This window comes from Sinocyclocheilus rhinocerous, unplaced genomic scaffold, assembly GCF_001515625.1.
Source record: "Sinocyclocheilus rhinocerous isolate Xijiao unplaced genomic scaffold, SAMN03320098_v1.1 scaffold1211, whole genome shotgun sequence".
NCBI classification, from domain to species: domain Eukaryota; kingdom Metazoa; phylum Chordata; class Actinopteri; order Cypriniformes; family Cyprinidae; genus Sinocyclocheilus; species Sinocyclocheilus rhinocerous.
Window position 1 is genome coordinate 91362 of NW_015670979.1, and position 21419 is coordinate 112780.

General features: G+C 37.9%; 4 protein-coding genes across 8 annotated transcripts in view; 1 reads left to right on the plus strand and 3 right to left on the minus strand.

Moving 5' to 3' along the window:
- The window catches only part of LOC107734461 (rab5 GDP/GTP exchange factor-like), an 8612-nt gene extending 3712 nt beyond the window's left edge, over nt 1–4900 (minus strand). The window contains exons 1-7 of one of the 3 annotated variants that reach the window (XM_016546433.1): nt 4803–4900; nt 3787–3978; nt 3437–3630; nt 2117–2254; nt 1740–1760; nt 947–1113; nt 778–859 (exon numbers count right to left, since the gene is read on the minus strand). In XM_016546433.1, coding sequence (XP_016401919.1) covers nt 778–859; nt 947–1113; nt 1740–1760; nt 2117–2254; nt 3437–3630; nt 3787–3965 — 781 coding nt within the window. In that variant the 5' untranslated portion in view covers nt 3966–3978; nt 4803–4900. The remainder of the gene's footprint in view (nt 1–777; nt 860–946; nt 1114–1739; nt 1761–2116; nt 2255–3436; nt 3631–3786; nt 3979–4802) is intronic. The other 2 variants (XM_016546434.1, XM_016546435.1) reach the window with 2 other exon arrangements.
- Nucleotides 4901–7605: 2705 nt separating this feature from the next.
- On the minus strand, nt 7606–10421 carry LOC107734471 (BTB/POZ domain-containing protein KCTD7-like). The gene is made up of 4 exons (XM_016546443.1): nt 9802–10421; nt 8451–8620; nt 8098–8276; nt 7606–8022 (listed from the first exon to the last, which is right to left on the minus strand). The coding sequence occupies exons 1-4, from the start codon at nt 10096–10098 to the stop codon at nt 7646–7648; spliced, it is 1023 nt and encodes a 340-aa protein (XP_016401929.1). The 5' UTR covers nt 10099–10421; the 3' UTR covers nt 7606–7645.
- A 961-nt stretch (nt 10422–11382) lies between these two features.
- LOC107734472 (dnaJ homolog subfamily C member 30-like) lies at nt 11383–12647 on the plus strand. Its single transcript, XM_016546444.1, has one exon. It carries the CDS (start codon nt 11835–11837, stop codon nt 12486–12488), a length of 654 nt encoding a protein of 217 aa, XP_016401930.1. The 5' UTR covers nt 11383–11834; the 3' UTR covers nt 12489–12647.
- Nucleotides 12648–17217: 4570 nt separating this feature from the next.
- The window catches only part of LOC107734438 (homeobox protein cut-like 1), a 121446-nt gene continuing 117244 nt past the window's right edge, over nt 17218–21419 (minus strand). For all 3 annotated transcript variants that reach the window (XM_016546389.1, XM_016546390.1, XM_016546388.1), the window contains 2 exons: nt 20321–20609; nt 17218–19286 (listed from right to left, as the gene is read on the minus strand). In XM_016546389.1, the coding sequence (XP_016401875.1) occupies nt 18842–19286; nt 20321–20609 (734 nt within the window). In that variant the 3' untranslated portion in view covers nt 17218–18841. The remainder of the gene's footprint in view (nt 19287–20320; nt 20610–21419) is intronic.

Genomic DNA, 21419 nt, shown 5'->3' on the forward strand with positions numbered 1-21419 from the left:
TATATATATATAGACACGCAAACACACATAGAAATATGATTTGAAAAAAAAAAATCACACTGAAGTACTAAAATTACTAAAGTAATTAGTAAATTAAATTAAAAATGAAACTAAAATAAATAAATAAAACACAAAAGTTAAAATTAAAATAAAAAACAAAACCATAAAATTACTAAAACTAAAATGAAACCAAAACTGATATGAGCCATTTACAACCTTTAAAAAAAAACAACCTTTCCTCAGGTTCAGTCTAACAAGTTAAGCTACAATTTTTCAAACAAACAAAAAATAATTAAACATACATTCAGAGACAATTTATAAATTTGTCATGCTCTAAAACAGAGGAGCCCAAACTTTTTAATATGAAGGGCCAAAAATCTAATTTGATTGAGGGCTGTGGACCAAAAATAAATGTTGCATTATCAAAGGTCAACACGGGCCAACTGGTTTAGATATCTCTCTGCTCTAAAAACTCCCTCATTTTAATGTCCCAGCCTGACCGTATTTAAAGAAAAATATTTTTGTAGATACCCGTCTCCCAAACAATTCTGCCTCCCTTAATAATTAGGCCCAACTACATACAAAACAATCACAACCATTTTTGGTAATTTTTTATAAAATTCCATTTTATAACAACAAAACAACCAGACAGCAGATGAATCAGATTCAGTATCCGCTCTAATGGATTCAGTGAGTATTTAATTAAAATGATTCAAACCATTTAAGACTTTTTGACCAATTCAGTGCTGCCAAGTTTCTCCGAAGCATGAATTCTACCTTTAAAATGATTCATGAGTCGGTCAGACATGCCCTGATAGAAGTCCTGCACACACTCAGACAGTTCTTCAGCACTGAGATCCTTCAAATAAGAACAAATACAAAAGAATTTGTTTACTTAAATGATTAACATTCAAATTTGATGTGGGCACGTGACCCTGGTTCTCACCTTTTTATTTCCCATACTCTCTATGAAACCACGGCTCTGCTTGTGGATGTCTCTGCCAAGCTTCTGTAAGGTCTTGAGGAACTCCACAAAGTCTCGTGACACGCGATCGGTCTCGATGCTGGACTGACGGGTAATTGAGGGACTGGGCGTTTTACCCTCATGGCTCTCTGAGGAACACAAATAAGCACACAGAATGTTTACAAACAAATGTCTATGAACAAAGTGGATATTAAATTGGATCGGATGAAAATGGAAGTTCAAAAGTTAGTTTTCATCACAGAATGCCATGTGAAATTAAGTCATTTCAACCAATAATATTCAAGAAAAAACTAATTATTTCAGTAGAAATATTCAGCTGAATTACACATGACATTCTGCACAGAATAAAGAAAAAACCCACTGAATAAACAACATAAAATGTTACATATCATATATTCATAAGTTGACTTGCAGCCCATTGAGGAAAACCTTCTCAGAAGTAGGCCATTCTACTAAAATATTGATCTGTTACCATGCCAACACCTTTGACATCAGAACAGAGTCAAAGACAGTAATAGAGTAGCTGAATGAATTGAGAGAGAATTCTGGTACCAGCATGCTGTGGTTAAATACTACACAAACAGATGTTCTAAATGCTGTTGCACCGGTCTTTCTAAACGCCCCACTGACAGTAATGGAGCGTTAGAAGGGTTTCAGCCTGAATGCATGCAGATCATATATATAACACTGATGCACTGGTTTGTTTTCTATGATTTGTGCTGGAGGGCTACAGTGATGTGGCACTAACACCCACCTCTCAGCCTCGATACCAGAGCTGCCACCAGATTGACAAGAAAAAGAGGAGGACGCATGACAATGAGACAGTGAATGTGAAAAAAAATGGTAGGGTGAATTCAATCATGTCTTTTGACGCACACACAACCAACATAGAATAAATACACACTAAACTACGGTATGGATCAGGGCAGTATGTTACAAAGAACAGCTGAGGGGAACATCAAATGAAATGGTTGCTGTACTTTGTGAAATACTTTTAGTAAAGACACTTTTAGACAGTTAGCTCTTCAACACAGAACATCAAATCACACAAGGAATGCTGGTCCACCTCAGAAAAGATGAACACGTTCCCTTTTCATAACCCCAGATTTTCCTCCAGGCTCTGTCTGTTACCTTCAGTGGGGGAGGCCATCTCCCAGGGTTGGGTAAAAATGCCCTTCAGATCCCTCAGGAGGTTTTCTCCATGGCTCTCCCTCCTGCCCTGCAACTTCTCCTCTTTCTCTTGTTTCTCGCTTTCTTTTTCGGGGGGGACTAAAACACCCAGGGTAGGCAAGGGAAACGGGCGAAAGGGGGTGAAATGGATGAAAAATGTGGGAGAGGTGGGGGCGGAGATCAGACAGAACGGCAGAACAGCAACGGGATGAAGGAAACAAACTGAGAGATGAAGGGTGGATCTCTTGTTCAAATAAAATCATCTAATAAGAACATGATGGACAAATTATAAAATCATGTGACAGCAAATGAATATATAACTATTAAATCAAGCAAGGATGACTTACACTACCGTTGAAAAGTTTGGGTTCAGTAAAAAAAGAAAGTAAAAAGAAAGTTTAATGCAGCAAGAATGCATTAAATTAATCAAAGGTGACAGTAAAGTCATGTTAAAAATGATTTCTATTTCAAATAAATGCTATTCATTTGAACTTTCTATTCATCACAGAATCCTAAAAAAATGTAAACAAAATATGAACCGTTTTCAACATTGATAATAATAAGAAATGTTTCTTGAGCACCAAATCAGCATATTAGAATGATTTCTAAAGGATCATGTGACACTGAAGACTGGAGTAATGCTGCTGAAAATTCAGCTTTGCATCACAAGAATAAATTACATTTTATAATATATTAAAATAGAAAACTTTTTACTTTATTAATTCAGCCATGGTAAGCGTAAGAGATTTATTTCAAAATCATAAAATCTTACTGATCCCAATGAACTTTTGAACGGTCTATACTTAATGTTTCAATGGCAAAGCCTTTTAATTGCCAACATTCAGGTCCATTAAAGTAGTAATAATCTATCATAAATTACAAATTGCTGTTTGGATGTTGCATGCAGACAATTTAAGGCTTTATCAGAGAGATGCCATCCAATGACAAGGTAAAATCAAACTGGGACTTTGTATGATGATGAGGGCAATCATTTGCATACAAAATAAGCATGATTTCCAAAAGGAATCCAGAAGCAAAAGAATGTGTGATTTTGTATTTTGGGCTCTGCGAGAAAAGTGGCGACACAAGGAAAACCTACAGCACTGACAAAAGTCTGTAAAGCTCCACTGTATTTTAAATCAGTTTTTTACTTGTCCAACTAATAATAATTTTGTTGGTGGCAGATGAATAAGAACACACCCAGTCCTGGACATCAGCCAACTCCTACTGCAAAAAAACACGTATCACACTTATATCGCTCCAATCCCACATTCCTCGTACCTTTTTTAGGGGCAGTGCGGGAGGAGGGGCTGAAGAACTTCTTTACAGTGGTGACCTTACGGGTCTTCTCATTGGTTTTCTTCTCCTCAAACTTGGAGAAGGTGGCGAGAGATTGCTGAGAGTGGGACTGTGGAGGCTGGGTCTGAGAGGAACTGTGACTGCTGACATAAGCTGCCTCCTCTTCTCGCTGCAGCCTGCGACAGGAAGCACATCATTACAGCAATCTGTCTGAACATCATTTCTTCTTTATGAATGTCTTGATGATGCTGAATGTTTCTTTTAATTAATACTTAATGCGTGATCTAACAAAACTAAACCACTGGGGTTTAATTCCACCGTGTCCAACTCACTTCTCAGCCAGAGCCCAGTCCTCCTGGATCTGTCTCTGCCGAGCTCTCTGGTACTCCTCCCTCCAGCACTTGGAGCATAGGCCCTGCCATGCAGCGTTGCCATAGTAACCGCAGCCTTTCTTACACAGCAGTTCTGATTGGTCCACATGGATCCCCCGTCGCTCAGAGCGCTGACTCATCGTGTCCCTTTGTCTAGGTAAAGAAACATGTTTGTCATTGTGATCTGAATTTGCACATCCGGTCTGCAGTACATGCAGCAAGACAACTGGAGGTGGGCTACATAATGTGCTCTGCAAAGACATACAACTCTTGCAGAACATACCAGAGATGCCAAATCAGATATTCATACTTAGATTTATATTTCAGAGCTAAAGGGCAAGTAAACTAGTCAAATGCATAGTTTTAATAATTATACAGGGTGAATTCAGGTCAATTGGGACACTTGATGCCATTGAGATGTCTGGGAAAAATGTCCCAATTAACCTGAATTCACCTAACCTTACAAAAACGATGTCTAAATTATACTGCGAATTATTAAACAACCAATGACGCAGTAAATCTCCATCGAAATGAAAAAGTGAGTAGTTCAAACGTGTTTGATCTTGCGTCTTTATCGTTTCAATGAAATAAATGTTTAAAAGCACAAACACTGATGACATGAAATTAAACTCCAGGTATTACATCATATAACGTTACTGACATCGTTCAACGCCGGTATGTTGTAGCTTAAACATTTTATTAATTGACTAATAGAGGGCTTAAAAGTAACCTAGAAAATACATTATCGACTGGTAATAACAGAATGTCATTCAATCCGCCGCAGGCAGACACGTCATGCTAGCAAAACAGCTAACTTACGTGGCTAAAAACAAACGCAACAGCTCATTGTCAGCAAGATAGAAGATAAATATGTATTACTAGTCTAAAGCGATACTGAATAAAAATTCATAAAAAACACTGAAAAACAACGGAAAGTTTAAGTATTCAATGTTAATCAACCGGACGGCGACAGATACCTCGTCGGCGGTCTCTTCTCCAGAGTCACAATTACATCATATCCTCGCGACTGGTGTATGGGTTGTGTGGGCGGGGCTATAGGTGGGCTGATCTCGGAATGTCAACACTCCCTATGACAAATACAGCGCATTCATCATCTTTTGTACATTTGTTATCCAGACTCAGGGTGTTATAAATTTGATCCCTAAACCTAAAAAAGACCACTCTCAGTTGGAAAACTGGCGACCTATAAGTCTCCTGAATAATGACTACAAAATATTAGCCATGATTTTTGCTAAAAAGATTAAATGTGTCCTAGATGATATAATAGATGAATGTCAATCGGGCTTTATGACAGACAGACTTATTTCAAATAATATTAGACTTGTTCTTGATATTTTAGATTACTCAGATTTTATCCTGGATGACAGTTTTCTGCTTTTTTTTTATTTTTATAAAGCTTTTGAGTCCATTGAATTTCCTTTTATTCTTAAGTCCTTGAGTGTTTTTGGTTTTGGCCCTAATTTTATTAATGCAATTCAAACTTTGTATAATAATGCCAATGCTTCAATTAAATTACAACATGATACTACTCATAGGTTTAACATAGAGAGAGGCATTCGTCAAGGCTGCCCTATCTCGCCTTATCTTTTTCTGCTTCCTATGCAACTTTTAGCAATCCACATTCAAAATAGTAATTTGAAAGGTATCTCTGTGGCAAATCGATCAATATTACTAAGCCAACTGGCTGATGACACAACTCTTTTCTTAAAAAATAAAGATCAAGTTCCTTTAGCTTTAGACAAAATTAAGTTGTTTTCCTCTGCTTCTGGTTTATGTCTTAATATCCATAAATGTGAACTTTTATCTATAAAAGATTCTACTGATGTTAAAATTTGTGACGTCCCAGTCAAATCTGAAGTCAAATATCTAGGTATAATTATATGTAAAGATCAGAAAAAGAGATCAAAGCTTAATTTTGAACCTGTTATTCTCTCTATCCGACGCAAATTAAATTCTTGGTTACAGCGTGATCTGTCAATAATGGGTAGAGTGTTGCTTTCTAAGGCAGATGGGTTATCTCGGGTTATCTTTATGCAAGAATTTTCTTTTCCTGTCCCCCCAAGAGAATATGCCATTGTGTTTGGTGCAATTCCCTCTTGTATTATACCTTTAGTCAAATCTGGCCCTAAAGGTTCGTTGCACTCTCCTCTTTTTGATAACACTAATTTATTTGTTGACCAAAGTCTTCTCAATGCCATGTCAAACAAAGACATCCGTTCAATTATTAATAGATCTCACGTAATACTCTTTCATGGTGTAAATCTTATAAGCTAACATAGTATGCTTTGGAGTATTGTTTGTAACCCTTATTGTCTTTTGTTCTTACTTGTCTTTGTAATTGTATTTGTTGTTCTTCTATTGCATAATAAAAAATAAATAAATACATTTGTTATCCATGATCTATGATAATTGAAGCATTATTATAAACGTTTAAATGTAAAAAAAAAAAAAAAAAAAGGATCTGCTTTTAATAAATTGCAAAATATATTGTTTATTATCAGCACAATAAGAGCCAGTACAATAATGCAATACAAACAACAGTATTCAACAAATGTACAACAGAACAAATATGCATCAGTTTAGACTTGAGCAACATAACGTAAACTGGGCAAAACTGAAACTAAATCCCAGTTAGGATTATCATGTGCATTTTCACTGGTATTAGATATTCTGCTGCCAAAACACAGAGAGCTGGTGCAACTTCACGTGGCCTTCACAGCTCTCACAGCAAACCAATGAGAGACAGAGGTTTCAGATGACTAAAATAACAAATAATGCTAAATCATCTAAAATTGTTGAGGGTTATGGCAATTAAAAGCATAGACAAATGCTGTTGGCAGCAGAAAATAACTTCATAAAGTGTCAAAGTAGCAAAATAGGCAATCTAACCTGCAATAAGGTGGCTAACAGTCTTTAGTATAATTTTAAATATACTCCTTTTAATTCACATTCAGGTCATATTTATTTTAGTACATAAACTTATTCTAAAAAAAAACTATTTTGGGCTCTCCTTTAAGAACAGTTTATTTTTTGACATAAATCAAAACTTTTATACTTTTATGTGATGTATGATTATTTTAGAAGGCTTTATGTGAAGCTTTGGGTGGCTGTAAATAACAGACAGTTGTATTCTGGTTAAAGTCAGTATCTGCAGAGGTTGCATGATCTATGGTGTTCATTACTGGAAACATGACATGGATCGGGTCCTACATATATGTCATGTAAAACAAATTGGGTAAAGTCATTTTAAAATACTGTATGGAAATTTAAAAAAAAAATTTTTTTTTTTTAAAGAAATAGCAATGACAGACTTTCAGTTTCCGAATATGGGTCCAGTTGACTGATTCTTCGATCAAACTGTTAATACAATCATTACATCTAACACGGAAACATACTTAAGAGATGTCATATTTAGAACAGGAAACACTGTTTCACATAAGTTCACTTCCTCTGAGGACGATTCCAGAAAATCCCTTCAGAACTACAACTGGATGAAATGATTCCAGGTTTATTCTAAATTAACTAAGTTAAACAATTACTTACAAAAACTAAGGAATCAATAGAGCTGCCCATAAAAGAAATTTTGGGTTGCAAACCGCAGTTTCATGAAGAAACAAAAAAGCAAATGCCACAATTATAGCCATCTTTTTCAAAAGCGTGTCATTATTTCCACTCATTTCGAGTAGGACTCCATGATCCTGCTGGTTTCATATAACTGTAGACAGCAGCAAACATCATTTGCTCAGACTTGCACATCTCAGTTCTTGGCAAAAGAAACATCAGCTAAAACACCTCACCTTCACCACCAGGTGATTTTAAACTCATAGATTGGCCTTTTGCAGTAGTAGTGGTTAATGAGGTGTTTGTCACACACGCCGATGCATTGCTGGTCAGCAGAGATGCCACGCTCTGCCAGGTCGCTTACTATGCAGTGAAGAAGGTCATAAACATCCGCCACTGCCTCCCAGGGCCCGAAGGACACGTCAACATCACAATGGTGCTCAAACAGCTTGGCCTCACTCTCCGAGCGCTCAAATCGCAGCGAATTGAACAGTGGTCTTTCATAAGGGGTGATGGGCATCTCCTCCTTGTAAACACAGATCTTCAATTTTGCAAAACGAGCCTTCCGCTGCATGGCACGAAGTTTTGCAATCTCCACGATGCGCTCAAAATTTTCTAGAAGAAAAGGGGACAATTGTTAAATCAACGGAAAACCCCTTTTTATTATTTTTATTTATGATTTTACATTACCTTTATAATAGGGCAAAAGATCAAGAAAAGCCTGTCGCACTTTCTCTCCGGTGAGTGGCTGCGTGTCTTCAAGGCTTTCCAAAAGAGGCCCAATAGCATAATACTGAGCTTCCCTGTGCACCGCACGAACACGGTCCCTCTGAGGCAGCTCACCCTCTCGCAAGAAATTCAGAATATCCCTAATGCCAGAGAAGTACATATAAGCATTTCTAATAAGCATCATATCAAGCAGTTATTTAAGTAATCCACTGATGAAACAATAAAGGCTGAATTCAGATAATCAAAATGTTTGCTTTGTATTTTTGGGTACTAGGCACCGACCATAATCAGATTTTATTAATCTAAACACTAACCCAAAATATGCTCCGTCTCGGTCTATGAAATATCGTCCCTCTGCATCCCTGGGAATGTGGTGGCGGCCACTAAACATGGCAGCCAGCATTGTGTCCTCATAACGTCGCAGGGTGGAGAGCCGAGTGGTGAAATATGTTCCTCCTACATTCAGGGGGATGACCTCGGGGAACTATGGAGAGAGAGGAGGAACAGAAATAGACATTAGTCTATTTTTTTTTATGTAAAAGACATTAGTATTTTACATTAGTCTGAAGGGACACTACTGCTCAAAAGTTTGGGGTAAAACGAATGTTTTTGAAATAAGTATCTTGTGCTCACCTAAGATGTATTTATTTGACTAAAAACAGTAGTATTTTGAAATTTTATTAGAATGGAAAATAACAGTATTTTATTTTAATATATTTTAAAATTATGGCAGAAATTTAAAGTTATGGCAAAGCTGAATTTTCAGCAGCCATTACTCCAGTCTTCAGTGTCACATGATCCTTCAGAAATCATTCTAATATGCTGATTTGGCACTGAAGAAACATTTCTCAAACAGTTCTTATTAGTATCGATACTGAAAACAGTGATGCAGAAAGCCCATGATGCATTTTTTTAGGATTCTCTGATGAATTTAGCGTTTAAGAGAACAGCATTTATTTGAAATAGAAATATTTCACTTCTGCTTCCTTGCCAAATAAAAGTGTTATTATTATTATTTAATTTTTTAATTTACTGACTACAAACTTTTGAACGGTAGTGTATAACATATATATCACTGTACTAAAAGTCATAGTTATGCACGGGAACTTCTTAACTATCTACTAGCAAAGCAGGATCAGTTCCCTCCCCGGTTCATTTGAATGCTGTTACATGTTTAAATAATTCTCTTAAAACCCGTTGGCAATGATAAACAAAGGTGTTAGGCTAATCATATTACACATGTTGACAGGTCACGCAGGTTTGTCAGCAGAAATCTGCGGTGACACCTTTAACTTAATAGACCTTGCAAAACACGATTAGTTTAATCCAGCCGATATGATTTGATGGACGTATGATATGAACCAATCAGAAACGACGTTCACCCGCCCCACTGGGATAAAGAACCAATCCGATTGCAGCAATCGGGAAGCAAACACACTCAATAAATCTGTTGCCTATGGAAACGGTTATGATAAAACACGGGAATCTGGGAAACTTTGACACGGCTCCTCCAGATGATCTTTTGGAAAAACAAAGAAACAAACAATTAATGGGGCGAAACGCAGATGGACGGGGGTATTTTAATTTGCATTTAACTTATATGCATTACACTACAACTACCCTGTTATAAAAATAGCACATCCTCTTTAAACCTCGGGGACTTACCTCCTCAGGTGCGTCTAAAGTGCGAAGGGACTTCCCTAGATTAAGATTAGGAATAGGTATGGCTGGTTTGCGATACACCTCTTCCCCGGTGTCCGCGCCCGACATCGCATCTCCCTGTTTCTCAGTGTCACTCGCAGCCGAAAACACCACCATCACTCTCGGCTGAGGAGGGACCGTCCGCCCCTCCTGCGCGAACCTCCTCACCCGTGATGCTGCCATTTGGAGCGGAGCTGCTGCGCTAAAGGAAGGCGGAGGCGGTTCTCCGTTCGGGGTTTCGCCTGCTCCATTATGCTGCATGCACACACCCACAGCAGGTCTGATACGAGTGTCTATTAAGGCCCTCACGCGGACTGTCAGCGACTGTTATGATGTCCAGGAGGACGGCAGGGTAGCAAAGCACACCCCGAGCGAGAGGTGTGGTCTGCAGGCTGGTCAGGTGGATGCGAGACCGCTCGTGTGCGCTGTAAAGCACGTACGCAAGTTACGTATGTGACAGCGTACTGCTAGAATGTTTTCAGCTGTGTGCTCCGCGACAAACGTAAACATGAACAGATTTACAAACGTGCGTAACTTGTGTAACGTACACGCACGCAGTTCAGCAGGCGTCACTTTTATTTAGGGCAGAGTTGAAAGTAATTTAAACTCTGCCCTAAATAAAAGTGACGCCTGATTTCAAATTAGTTGCATATTTATAATACATAAATAACTGCCAATATAATGCACAAGATACAATTTGCAATCATAGAAATTCCGCTATAAATATTCACTGACTTTGAAGGGGAAATTATATAGCATACAGTATAAATGTTATTTAGTTATGAACAGTAGGGTGATCAGACACCACTCAATTGTGTGGGGCCCCAAAACTCTAAACATACCCCTGGTCATGAACTAGTTTTAGTTGGCAAGCAGCACATTAAGGATTCAAGGATTCAAAGCGTTTATTGTCATATGCCCAGTGAGGAAAACAAGTTTCCCTGAGCCATGAAATTCTTACTTTGCTGTCCACAAACTTGAATTAGGTAAGTGCTTATGTGTGTATGTAATAACATTGATAATGTTAATTTTTTAACTGAACAGAATTTTAATAGGGCCCTTAATTTAAATGATTTAGATTTGTTTTGTCATTCTGTCATTTTCTCATGTCCACAGAACAGCTAAAATAACTGAATTTTCTATACAATGAAATGTCTATAATTACATTATCTACAAAAAAGTGATTAATTTGCAATAATAATACTAATAATGATAGTGTGTCCATTGAGTTACTATCACTGATCTATAATAGAGAACATTATATATAGATCAGTGGTTACTATACACTTTATGTCCTGATACTTGGACCTATACTAGTTTTTTTTAAATAAACAAACAAACAAACAAACAAATAAATAAATAACAAAAAAAATAGGTTAAAACATTTCAAACCCCAGTAGGAACTGAATTGTAGGAATGACCCTAATACTACAGTCTCTGCACAGTCTATTATGTAACCATTACGATGAAACAACAACCTGAACGCCCCACCAATCTCTTACCTGGAAATATTGTTCTCGCACGGCATTGGTCAAATTTCACTCAGCCTGCAAAGAAGCTCAATTCTGATTGGTCAACTTGCAGTACGCGGAAACAGATGTAGCTTTCTTTAGTTGATCCCTGCGCAATGGCGGAGGTCAGGCTGCGGTTCGGGAGAGGGGCTTACAAGCTTTTAAAACTGCGAAATCTCCCGCATTTGGATAAAGACTGTAAACTGGTTCCAACGACAACTTATGTTGCAGTTTTAATAAATTCACCACAGCTCTGTGAGATTCGAAATGACCGTGTCCAAGCAGCTAAAAGACCGGCAGCTCTGGAGTCTCCAAAAGGGGCTGTGAACACACTCTTTACCTGTGCTGGTGGAGATGCAAACAGCGTGAAAGTGCGGTTGGACCTCAATTCTGGAAATGTTAGTACATGGACTGACTGCCATGGATCGACGTCTAAGGCATCTGCAGTTCACATGTCCTCCTGGAGGAACTCGTGTTTGAGAACTTATGGAAAACTCTCCTCTCCCGTCCAGTCATACTCTTTATGGACCTCCAAGTGATTATTTAGGGCAGTTTATGTCTTTAACCAGAGCTTGTAGTGGCACACATGATAAAGGCAGTCCGTTATACAAATCAAAGTCTGCTTATTATGATATTTTGGAAGTTTCTTCGACCGCCACGCACGTACAAATCAAGACTGCTTACTATAAACAGTCCTTCATATATCACCCGGACAAGAACGCAGGGACCGAGGAGGCCGCGTTCAGGTTCTCTCAGATCAGCGAGGCGCACAGCGTCCTGGGTAATAAAGCTCTGAGGAGGAAATACGACCGTGGGATCCTGAGTCAAGCTGACCTGCAGGGAACCAGCAAACCCGCCGGCAGAGAGAGTCCAGCATCAGGACAGCAGAGCAGAACCCGACACTCTCCCTCTGTTGGAGCCGCCCAGCAGAACATCTTTGACTTTGATACCTTCATCAGATCACATTATGGAGAACAACTTAAGAGAGAGCAGGAGATCCGGCAGCGCAGAGAAGAGATCATCAGGAAAAAGAAGGAGCTGTATGAGGATATGAAACTGGGCAGGATGAAGGAAATCGCTGTAGGGATGATGCTGGCAATGGCTGTGATGATCTTATTTAGCCTAAAGTCTAGCAAGTGAGGAAGACACAGGGATACTTGAAGCATATCTCCCATTTTAACAGCTTAGAGTTGGTTTTGATAAAAAAATTATGTGCCAAATCACACAAATATATGGTACTGATATGTCGTATTTAAAAATTTTTTTTGCAACAAATCCTTACCCAAAAGTAAATACAAAATACCCTTATAAAATATTTTTAAAAAGGCTATTTGAAAGATCCTGTATAAATTGGATATTGTGTGTGTATATATATATATATATATTAGTGCTGTCAAACGATTAATCACATCCAAAATATGTTTTTGTTTACATAATGTGTGTACTGTGTATATTGTATCTATAAATACACAAACATAGATGTATATATTTTTAAAATATTTACATGTAGGTGTATATATATATATATATAATTTATATTATGTATATTTTATATATAAACAAAACATTTTTCTTAAATGTATACATGCATGTGTGTGTATTAATATATACATAATAAATATACACAGCACACACATATGTAAACTTATTTTGGATGTGATTAATCGTTTGACAGCACTAATATATGGGTGTGTGTATATGTATATATATATATATATATAATAAAAACTGATTCAGACTTTTTGATCCTTAACGTTTGAATATTTATTGGTAATGGAACATCTGAAAATGGTTTATCTGTCATAATGGATGCCGTTGGTTGTAGCTATAACTGTTTGCTCTACCTCATTTGTTAAACTGTATTCAAAGTAATATGATTATGGAGCATGATGTATTTAAACTGCTAGTAAACACTGATGGCATTATTTTGCACAAAGGCCCTTGGTAAAAAACGGCCTTGGTTTATAATTATTAGTCTGGCTTCATTTCACCTGAGCCCCTAATTTAAGTTTTAGAATAACTGACAAGTATTGTGTACAAAATAAATGTCTGTCACTCGAAAGAAAATTAAAGTGTAATTTAGTCACTTCGGTTCAAATTCAAGATTGGTGGAAATGTTCTGGAGTCGTGGTTGGCTAACTGTTAAGGATGTAGGCTGCTAACACAAGCTGTGAGCTCAATCTGAAATTGGAATGGATATGGAGATTTGCTGAAATTACAATAAATCAATTTAAATGTGCCTTCTGGTTATATACTTTATATATATAAAAAAAAATTATTAAAAACATTTCAGTTACTGTCTTCTGTTTGTGTGGAAGTGTGGAATTTCTAGCTGTACATGCTTATTTTTGAAACTTGTATGTTGTGGTTTCATTTAGACCCTTAAAATATCACTATAACAGATGCATATATATAACTGTTGTAGTCAAAAACATTTACAAATCATGCAAATTATTAGTTTGCACATGCTTTGTGCTGCTTGAACATGGGTTCAAATTCCTGACATCAGAAATACTCAAATAAATGCAGAGTACAGTGGTAATGTGTTTGTACAAAAGATATTTACTTCAGTTAATACACCTATGGTGGTAATGAGGAATAATAATAATAATTATAATAATAATAATAATAATAATGAATTTCAAACAGTGATATTGCTTTTTTCATTTTGGATTAGAACTGTAACAGCGCTGGGAACAGAATACAAGACTACATGATGATACACAAAGGAAAAACCAACCAAACTAAATACATATCAAGAGAACAAAGTGGAAGAGTCTTTATTCAGGTAAAATTGAGGATTCAGCTCCATCTTGTGGTTCAAAACCATGACACATAGAAAAATAAACCATACAACTGTCGTTAGCAGGTGTAAGAGGGAAAGTGTCACCAACAAACTAATGGACAAAAGGACTGTGCTAAACCGAGGTTCTACCTGAGCTTTGAGAGACCTAAGGAGAATCTATAGGATACCAGCTTGTGTTGGGAGCTGCCTGTCATATTTCATTACAAGGCTTCATATTACCCATATTACAGCATACAGAGCAACACCAGAGAGAGAAAGAGATCTGAATGTCATGATCCAGACATCCAATTTCCATGGATTGTTGGTCGAAATTAATCGTGATAACTTGTGTTGCTCTCGCTGAGACAGATGTATAATCGTCGTGCTCGCCTCACATGTAACAATTACAACAACTTTAAAAACAAAAGAGAGAGAGAGAGAAATTCTCTATCTGGGATACAATGAAACAAACTGTGGCTGTTCAGAACATATTGTCTCAGGTGAAGAAAGAACATACTGTCTCAGAAGTGATGTAAGTGTGAGGGAATAAACGAGGTAACAATTATGACAATCACTAGCGAACTAAGCTACGGACAAATATCTACATTAATGCTACTCGTGACTACCAATGTAATATCAATAATGATGATCTTTTTTGTTGCTTTTTTTTTTTTTTTTCTTTTTTCTTTTTTTAAGAAATCATATAAACGTGCTGTCTGTGCAGTCGTATGTTGATGTGTTTAGTCATCTGCAATACTTTCCATAGAAAAATATTTGCAAAAAGCAGAGAAAAAGTGCTGGACATCTGCATCGAGAATCGTAAGTGTTTTTCTATGTGTTTCATGCTATGGTATCAACAGTACGGTTACCGTTTCAGTCAGTGAGAACGTGACAGACATAAAAAAGCGTCCTTGATACAAACCAGATTTAAATGTGCTCCTAAATGTGTTTTCTTTGTCTGTGTTCAATTGAAATCACATGTTTATGATCAGAAAAGAGTCTTCACAAGTTGATTTGTCTGTTTTGACAATTTGGTCCACACTTCAGTATAGTCTACAAATCATTTAAAGAGTTTCCATACACCAAATATACACCAAATCCATCTGTGAACTTCCTCCAGCATGGGGGAATCTTACTGGTAAAATGCAATAACATGGTCAAAATCATCTGATGAATGCCTAGAAATTATTAAAACGTCATTTGGGACAAATAAATGTGAAGTTAACCGATCGAAATGACCATTGTAAAACTTTGTTTTTTTTTTGAAGAACCAAGCCTGAATCCTGGGACAGCTGTTTTCTCTCAGATAAAACAATACAGACACCCTAAAAAGTACAGAATATTATGACCTGAGACTAGATGAGACCTTATTATTAAACTTGCTGGCGAAAATTGCTAAAATCTGACACGCGATACTTCCAATCACTTATTTGGAATGAAGACGACGCGATTATAGTAGCGAACAGTTTTCAGTGAAGGCACTCCAATGTTAGACGTGGAGAGAAAGTTCGAGAAACAGTCACGGGCTTTCGACATTTTCGTATATTCCGATAAAAACATTGGTTCATGAAGTATCTCTCTGTGCTTTCGTTAGGTCTTAAAGAGACTAATTTGATTTGAATCATTCATTGGCACACATAAAAAAAAGGCCAAAGGTAGTTTTAAGCCGACTTTGTTCTTCAAGATTCATCGGCATAGATTTTAACGCAAAAAATAAAAATAAAAAGTCCCAATTCCTCAAGGTGCAGGTCAAAGCGACAGCTAATTTCAGTGACGTTAACTACCAGTTGTTCACTGGCTCATTATAGCAACTAAGCTTGATTGCGATTTATAAACGTACGTTATCTCTGAACGTTCGCAGGTTAATTAATTACCTGAAAACCCAATTCAAGAGCGTCAATCGGTTTGCCTTTGTAGTGAATACAGCCAAACGCAATTCATCTTGAATTGTAGTCTTTAAAAATAGTTAAAACATCTAAAATGAGTACTAATTAAAATCATTAATGCAATACATATAAATTCTGCTTCCTTTGTCAATGTAGTAGTAACTGTTCATCCAGCTCACTAACAGAGTAATATATGGGGAAAAAATAAAATAAAAATGATAATCTTCAGAATTAATCAATAGACATGTATCAAAAGTACATCATTTAAATGTAATCCAATACTGCCGGCAGTCTATTAGTCTAAAAATATGTAACCTGACCTTTTATAGTCCCTTCCATTACAAAAAAAAAGAACACGTATAACAATGTAAGACATCGATATGTAAAAGACAGTATCTATAAATAAGCAAACCACACCAACAAACAAAAAAAATATCTACCATTAGTTTACATCTAAAATTAGTACTAATTAAAATCATTAATGCAATACATATAAATTCTGCTTCCTTTATCAATGTAGTAGTAACTGTTCATCCAGCTCACTAACAGAGTAATATATGGGGAAAAAATAAAATAAAAATGATAATCTTCAGAATTAATCAATAGACATGTATCAAAAGTACATCATTTAAATGTAATCCAATACTGCCGGCAGTCTATTAGTCTAAAAATATGTAACCTGACCTTTTATAGTCCCTTCCATTACAAAAAAAAAGAACACGTATAACAATGTAAGACATCGATATGTAAAAGACAGTATCTATAAATAAGCAAACCACACCAACAAACAAAAAAAATATCTACCATTAGTTTATGCGTGTAAATAAAAAGAACTTAAATGTACTATGTGATATGCTGCAGGACTGCTAAATAGCTTAGGGACGTGAGGAGGTGTTTGCTTCCACTGTCTGTGGCGAGTAGTAGTAGTAATATACAAATATAGATCGCTCTTGTCAACAATCACACACACACACACACTCAAGGTTCGCACACAGACGAGCGCGTGGCACCACCGATCTGCGCTTTCGTTCACAAAATCAACTGCATACAATGACACAAGGGCCAGAGGTGAAAGGTGAGCAGGTTTCGAAAGGTGTTTCAGGAGAGAAAGAACGTTTCTACAGAGGTGCAGAGTCCTCTGCCGCGAGCGTGTAGAGATTCACCTCAGGCTGCTAACGTTAAAAGAGCTTTTCATTCACAATCTACATATTTTCCTCTTTTTTTTTTTTTTTTTTTAAATGTGTGTTTAACAAGAAATGTGGATGAAAATGTGTCCGAGTCCTCCGTCATATACAGTATGAAGAAAAAACAAAACAAGTCCATTTCGCAAGGTGTTTTTCCAGTCGTTTCGGAGGACAGATGCGTGCCGTGAACATACTCGGTAATGTTGCGGACGCCACGAAAAGCTCGTTTACGGTTGGGTGAACAGTGAATGGAGAAGCTGGTGAAAAACCTGAAGTTTTGAGTTTGCACGAGAGCGAGCGGTTAGGTGGGTTTCCCCCCGCACTCAGGTGCTGAGGACCAGCCCATACAGTGCGCAGTGGCCCACGGCCACACCATAGAATTAGAATTTAGAACACCATAGATACTGGATTAGAATTGTAATTCTATGGGCCTAAACTGCCCAACTTGGTTAGAGGTCTCTGATGTATGGTTCTATTATAAGAGGATAAAAATCAGGCATGTTCATTCTCTTTAAAAAATATCTCGTCAGGAATATTTAGGCTACTCAAAGTACTGTACAAATCCTTTTTTCTTCTTCACTATCTGTCATTGTTTTGGCCTAAAATGACGTTTATTATTAAACAAGACCTCCACGGGCTTCAAAACGCAAGTCGCGGAGGCGATTAAAGCTATGGAAAAAAATTAACGAGCGCTACCCTTACAAGAGACCTAAATAACGATAAAAATTGACACTTAGCTATCGAGTTACGAAATTTCTCCCGTCTCCCATTTGTGTCGACCTTACAACAACAGTATGAATTTTTGCGTGATCGTGGATTCTTATTTACGACGATTATTTTTCATTCACGCGATTTTTTTTTCTCTTTTAGGCCGTTGGCGTGTAAAATCAAAAGGAGTGCTGTTTAGAGTCAACTGACTGTGCAATCTCTCGGTGGCAACTTAATTGCTATAAAAAGGATTTTCTTCTCACATCTGAGAAGCTTCCAAACTGTGAAAATAATGCGGGTTCCATTACGCTGGAATCCATTGCGTACTAGAGTTGCATAGCCATTGGATGGCCTCCTCTGGGGTAGGGAGGGAGAGGCAGGTGGGACGGTGCACCCGTGTTCCTTCAGCCAACACTTGCTTTTAAATGCTTGACTTTTGGCTTGAAACCGGTTCGAACTAGTCTCTGCTGACGGCCAAAGCATATGTGATACAAAAGAGGAAACTCCCAAGAGACTTGAGAACTGATAAATTATTGTAACAGTTATTCAGCTTGTTGGTGAGAACGTCTCTATTAGAAACAGAGACACTGTGATTTCATAGTGTGTATTTGTTGTTGTTTTTTTTTTTTTTTTTGACTGTCACCAGTCTTGAGAATATTTTGTGGGAACGCTCCCTCTCATGTGCTTTTCAGTTTTGTGTCTTCACCATTAGCCAATGGTGTCACAGCCCTGTGGCCAGCAGGGCAGTTAAGTGCTTCACAAAATAAACAGACTAAAAACTTGGTTTCCTTTTCTTGTTCTTGTCTCTGATAGCCCACTTCTAAACAGCAAATCGAAAACCCTTGGGTTAACCGGTGTGTGTGCACCAGGCTTGGCCGGGTTAGCTCAGTGAGGGACAAAGTGAGAATAAAACAACAACATGGCGGCGCTTTAGAATTCCCATTCGTGAGGCTCGTCGCGGTTTGCCGCTTTCTCCAGCCTGTGGATGATGTTGTTGAGGTTGGCTGCCTTCTTCTTGCGCAGACTGCTGTCCTTTGGGTTTCGGCAGGGGGTCGCCGTGGCAGTGGCGGCGGATACAGACTCAGGGATGCCGAAGAGGCTGTCTATGATGCCTCCTTGTGGCCTGCTGGTGCCCGAGGCGCTGGGGAACTCAGCCTCGCCCTCTTCGTCTCTGTGGCTGAGGCTGGGGCTCTCCAGGAGGCCCTTGCACTCCTCGGAGCCGCTCGGTCGGCCCTCCGCGGTGCTGTCAGACTCGGTGCCGTCGCAGCTGTTGTCTCCTTCGCCCCCAGACTTCCCGGGTCGCGCTGAGGGGGACCCGCCTTCGCCGGCCGCCGCCTGGATCTCTTCGATAAAGAGCTCTCGTCGGATACGGGATCTGTGGGAACAATGAACGGGACTCGTAAGAGAAGGAACAAAGGCAGGTGGATGTGTAAGCTAAAGCCCCAAGTATACTTGGGTTTTACACGTACGTTAGGGTATGGGTACAGTGCCAATTTTTATAACCATAGAAACAAAGAAGCTGAGGAAGAGTTCCTTAGCACCTCATACTATGGCTTGTACATGTGCTTTGAAATCTTGAATAAGTTTGTCCACAAGGTGGCAATACTGGCCCAGATCATTGTTTCACAGTCGGAAAAAAAAAACGAAGGCGACAGAACAAGAATAACAAACCACTGAAGACGGCAACAACACTAGACGCTGGTTTTATTGCAACCAAAATTCCCAAACATTTAGTTTCATATTTCGTCTCAGTATGACATCATAGTGAGACGAAAGACTACCTCTGGAGAAGATCTACGCCTACTTCTACATCATTGCCTCTTTAGCCCCGCCCACCGATTTGCACATGTAGTAGGAGGCGAGTAAACAAAGTTCCAGATTGCGTCAGTAAGACACTGTTGATATATTTGCTTCATTTTACTGCAGATTCGCTTTTAAACAAAACACCATTCAAAGCAGAGACTTAAAATTAAAGACGAGGCAGTGCTGACTATATTGAATCCAACATTAAAGTTGCAACACACAAGTATGAATAACAATGTGTCGCTATTGCTTTGTCTGTTACAGATTGTCATATATGTACCGAGTATTTATACGTTTTTAACTAAAAATACCTATATTGCTTTCAGAGCACACCACTGAGCAATGTCCATGTATTATTTTAATAGTAAAACTGTTACCCAATCTTAGCAGTGGCCGTTTACTTACAAGTCTTGAATGTGGCACGTCTATCAAAATGAGTGTTTCAAAGAGAAGGTCAAAAACAGGATAGAAAATAGCCTATTACTTCTAAATTATGTTTTTTGGTGTAAAAAATCTTACTAACATTATAAGTGGACCACAGAGAACATTATAACATTTAAAAAAATGAAGTTCACAACCCCTTTAAGGGTTTAAGCGCCTCAGTACCTGTAGTTGTGGAACCAGTTGATGACTGTGCTGGTTTTGAGGTTGAGCTGGCTCGCTAACTCCTCGATGGTTTTAGGGGAGGGGTAAGGCTTCTGCTGGTAGGCTCTCTTCAGAGCTTCCTTCTCTTCTGGAGCCAGCACCACACGGACTTTCTTTAGCTGGGGCTGCTGCTGCTGCTGCTGCTGGGAGAGGTTTTGGGGGCTGGCGCTCTGAATGAGGTCACTTCCTGACAGACCACTATCCAGCGAATGACTCTCACCGATGGAGCTGTGGCGCCTCTTCATGTAGGCTGGAAAACACATATGGAGAACAGCTGTAAATACAATCAGAGAATATACATACAAATAAGCATATGTGTTGGCCCATATTTATCGGCCAATACTTTTAATATTGGGGGCAATATGTTCCCCTCAGTGTCTGTGGTGGTTACCTTCCAACTGAACAGCATGTGCTAGATGCTGTAGATTAAATTACAGTTCATAAAATGCATGATTGCTGTATTTTTCTCTAGTCAGTAGGGGGCAGTCTTTGATTACAAATATTATTATTGCATCTTGAGATCTTTGTAAATTTGACTCATACATCAGCATTACAAAAATAATTCAAAAATAATTATTAAATCATCCAAAATAGGGGAGATTTAAGGGTTTTACTATAAAGATGACCTGCTCATTTGAAAGCTTTCAAAGTTTTTGCATTTGTTGTACATATTTTATATGTCGGTTTCTATGTTTTGAGCAAATTATGCTAATTTTTAATAATTAATCTTCATAACATAAGATGACATTTTGACTAGTGTGTGTCAGTGAAAATGGAAATCAAACAAAACAGTAATGTTTTGCATCAGGTCATAATTTTTTTATAAATGTATTGTTTATAGCTGTCAAAAATGTGTATTGTATTGTAAGATATTGTACTATTCATAATCAGAAACAATTATTTTTGAAAGAAACAAATGCCAAGAAATATATTTTTCAACATTGATAATAATAATACATGTTTCTTGAGCACCAAATGAGCATATTATAATGATTTCTGAAGGATCATGTGACACTGAAGACTGAAGTAATGGCTGCTGAAAATTCAGCTTTGCATTTAA

What these genes read in the sequence shown, in the direction of transcription:
- LOC107734471 (XM_016546443.1), bottom strand. Translation starts at nt 10,098, where the DNA reads ATGCAGCATAATGGAGCAGGCGAAACCCCGAACGGAGAACCGCCTCCG. An exon ending in CTTTAGACGCACCTGAGGAG is followed by an intron (nt 8,621 to 9,801) that starts GTAAGTCCCCGA and finishes CTCTCTCCATAG; the next exon opens with TTCCCCGAGGTCATCCCCCT. An exon ending in TCTTTTGCCCTATTATAAAG is followed by an intron (nt 8,023 to 8,097) that starts GTAATGTAAAAT and finishes CTTTTCTTCTAG; the next exon opens with AAAATTTTGAGCGCATCGTG.
- LOC107734472 (XM_016546444.1), top strand. Translation starts at nt 11,835, where the DNA reads ATGGAAAACTCTCCTCTCCCGTCCAGTCATACTCTTTATGGACCTCCA.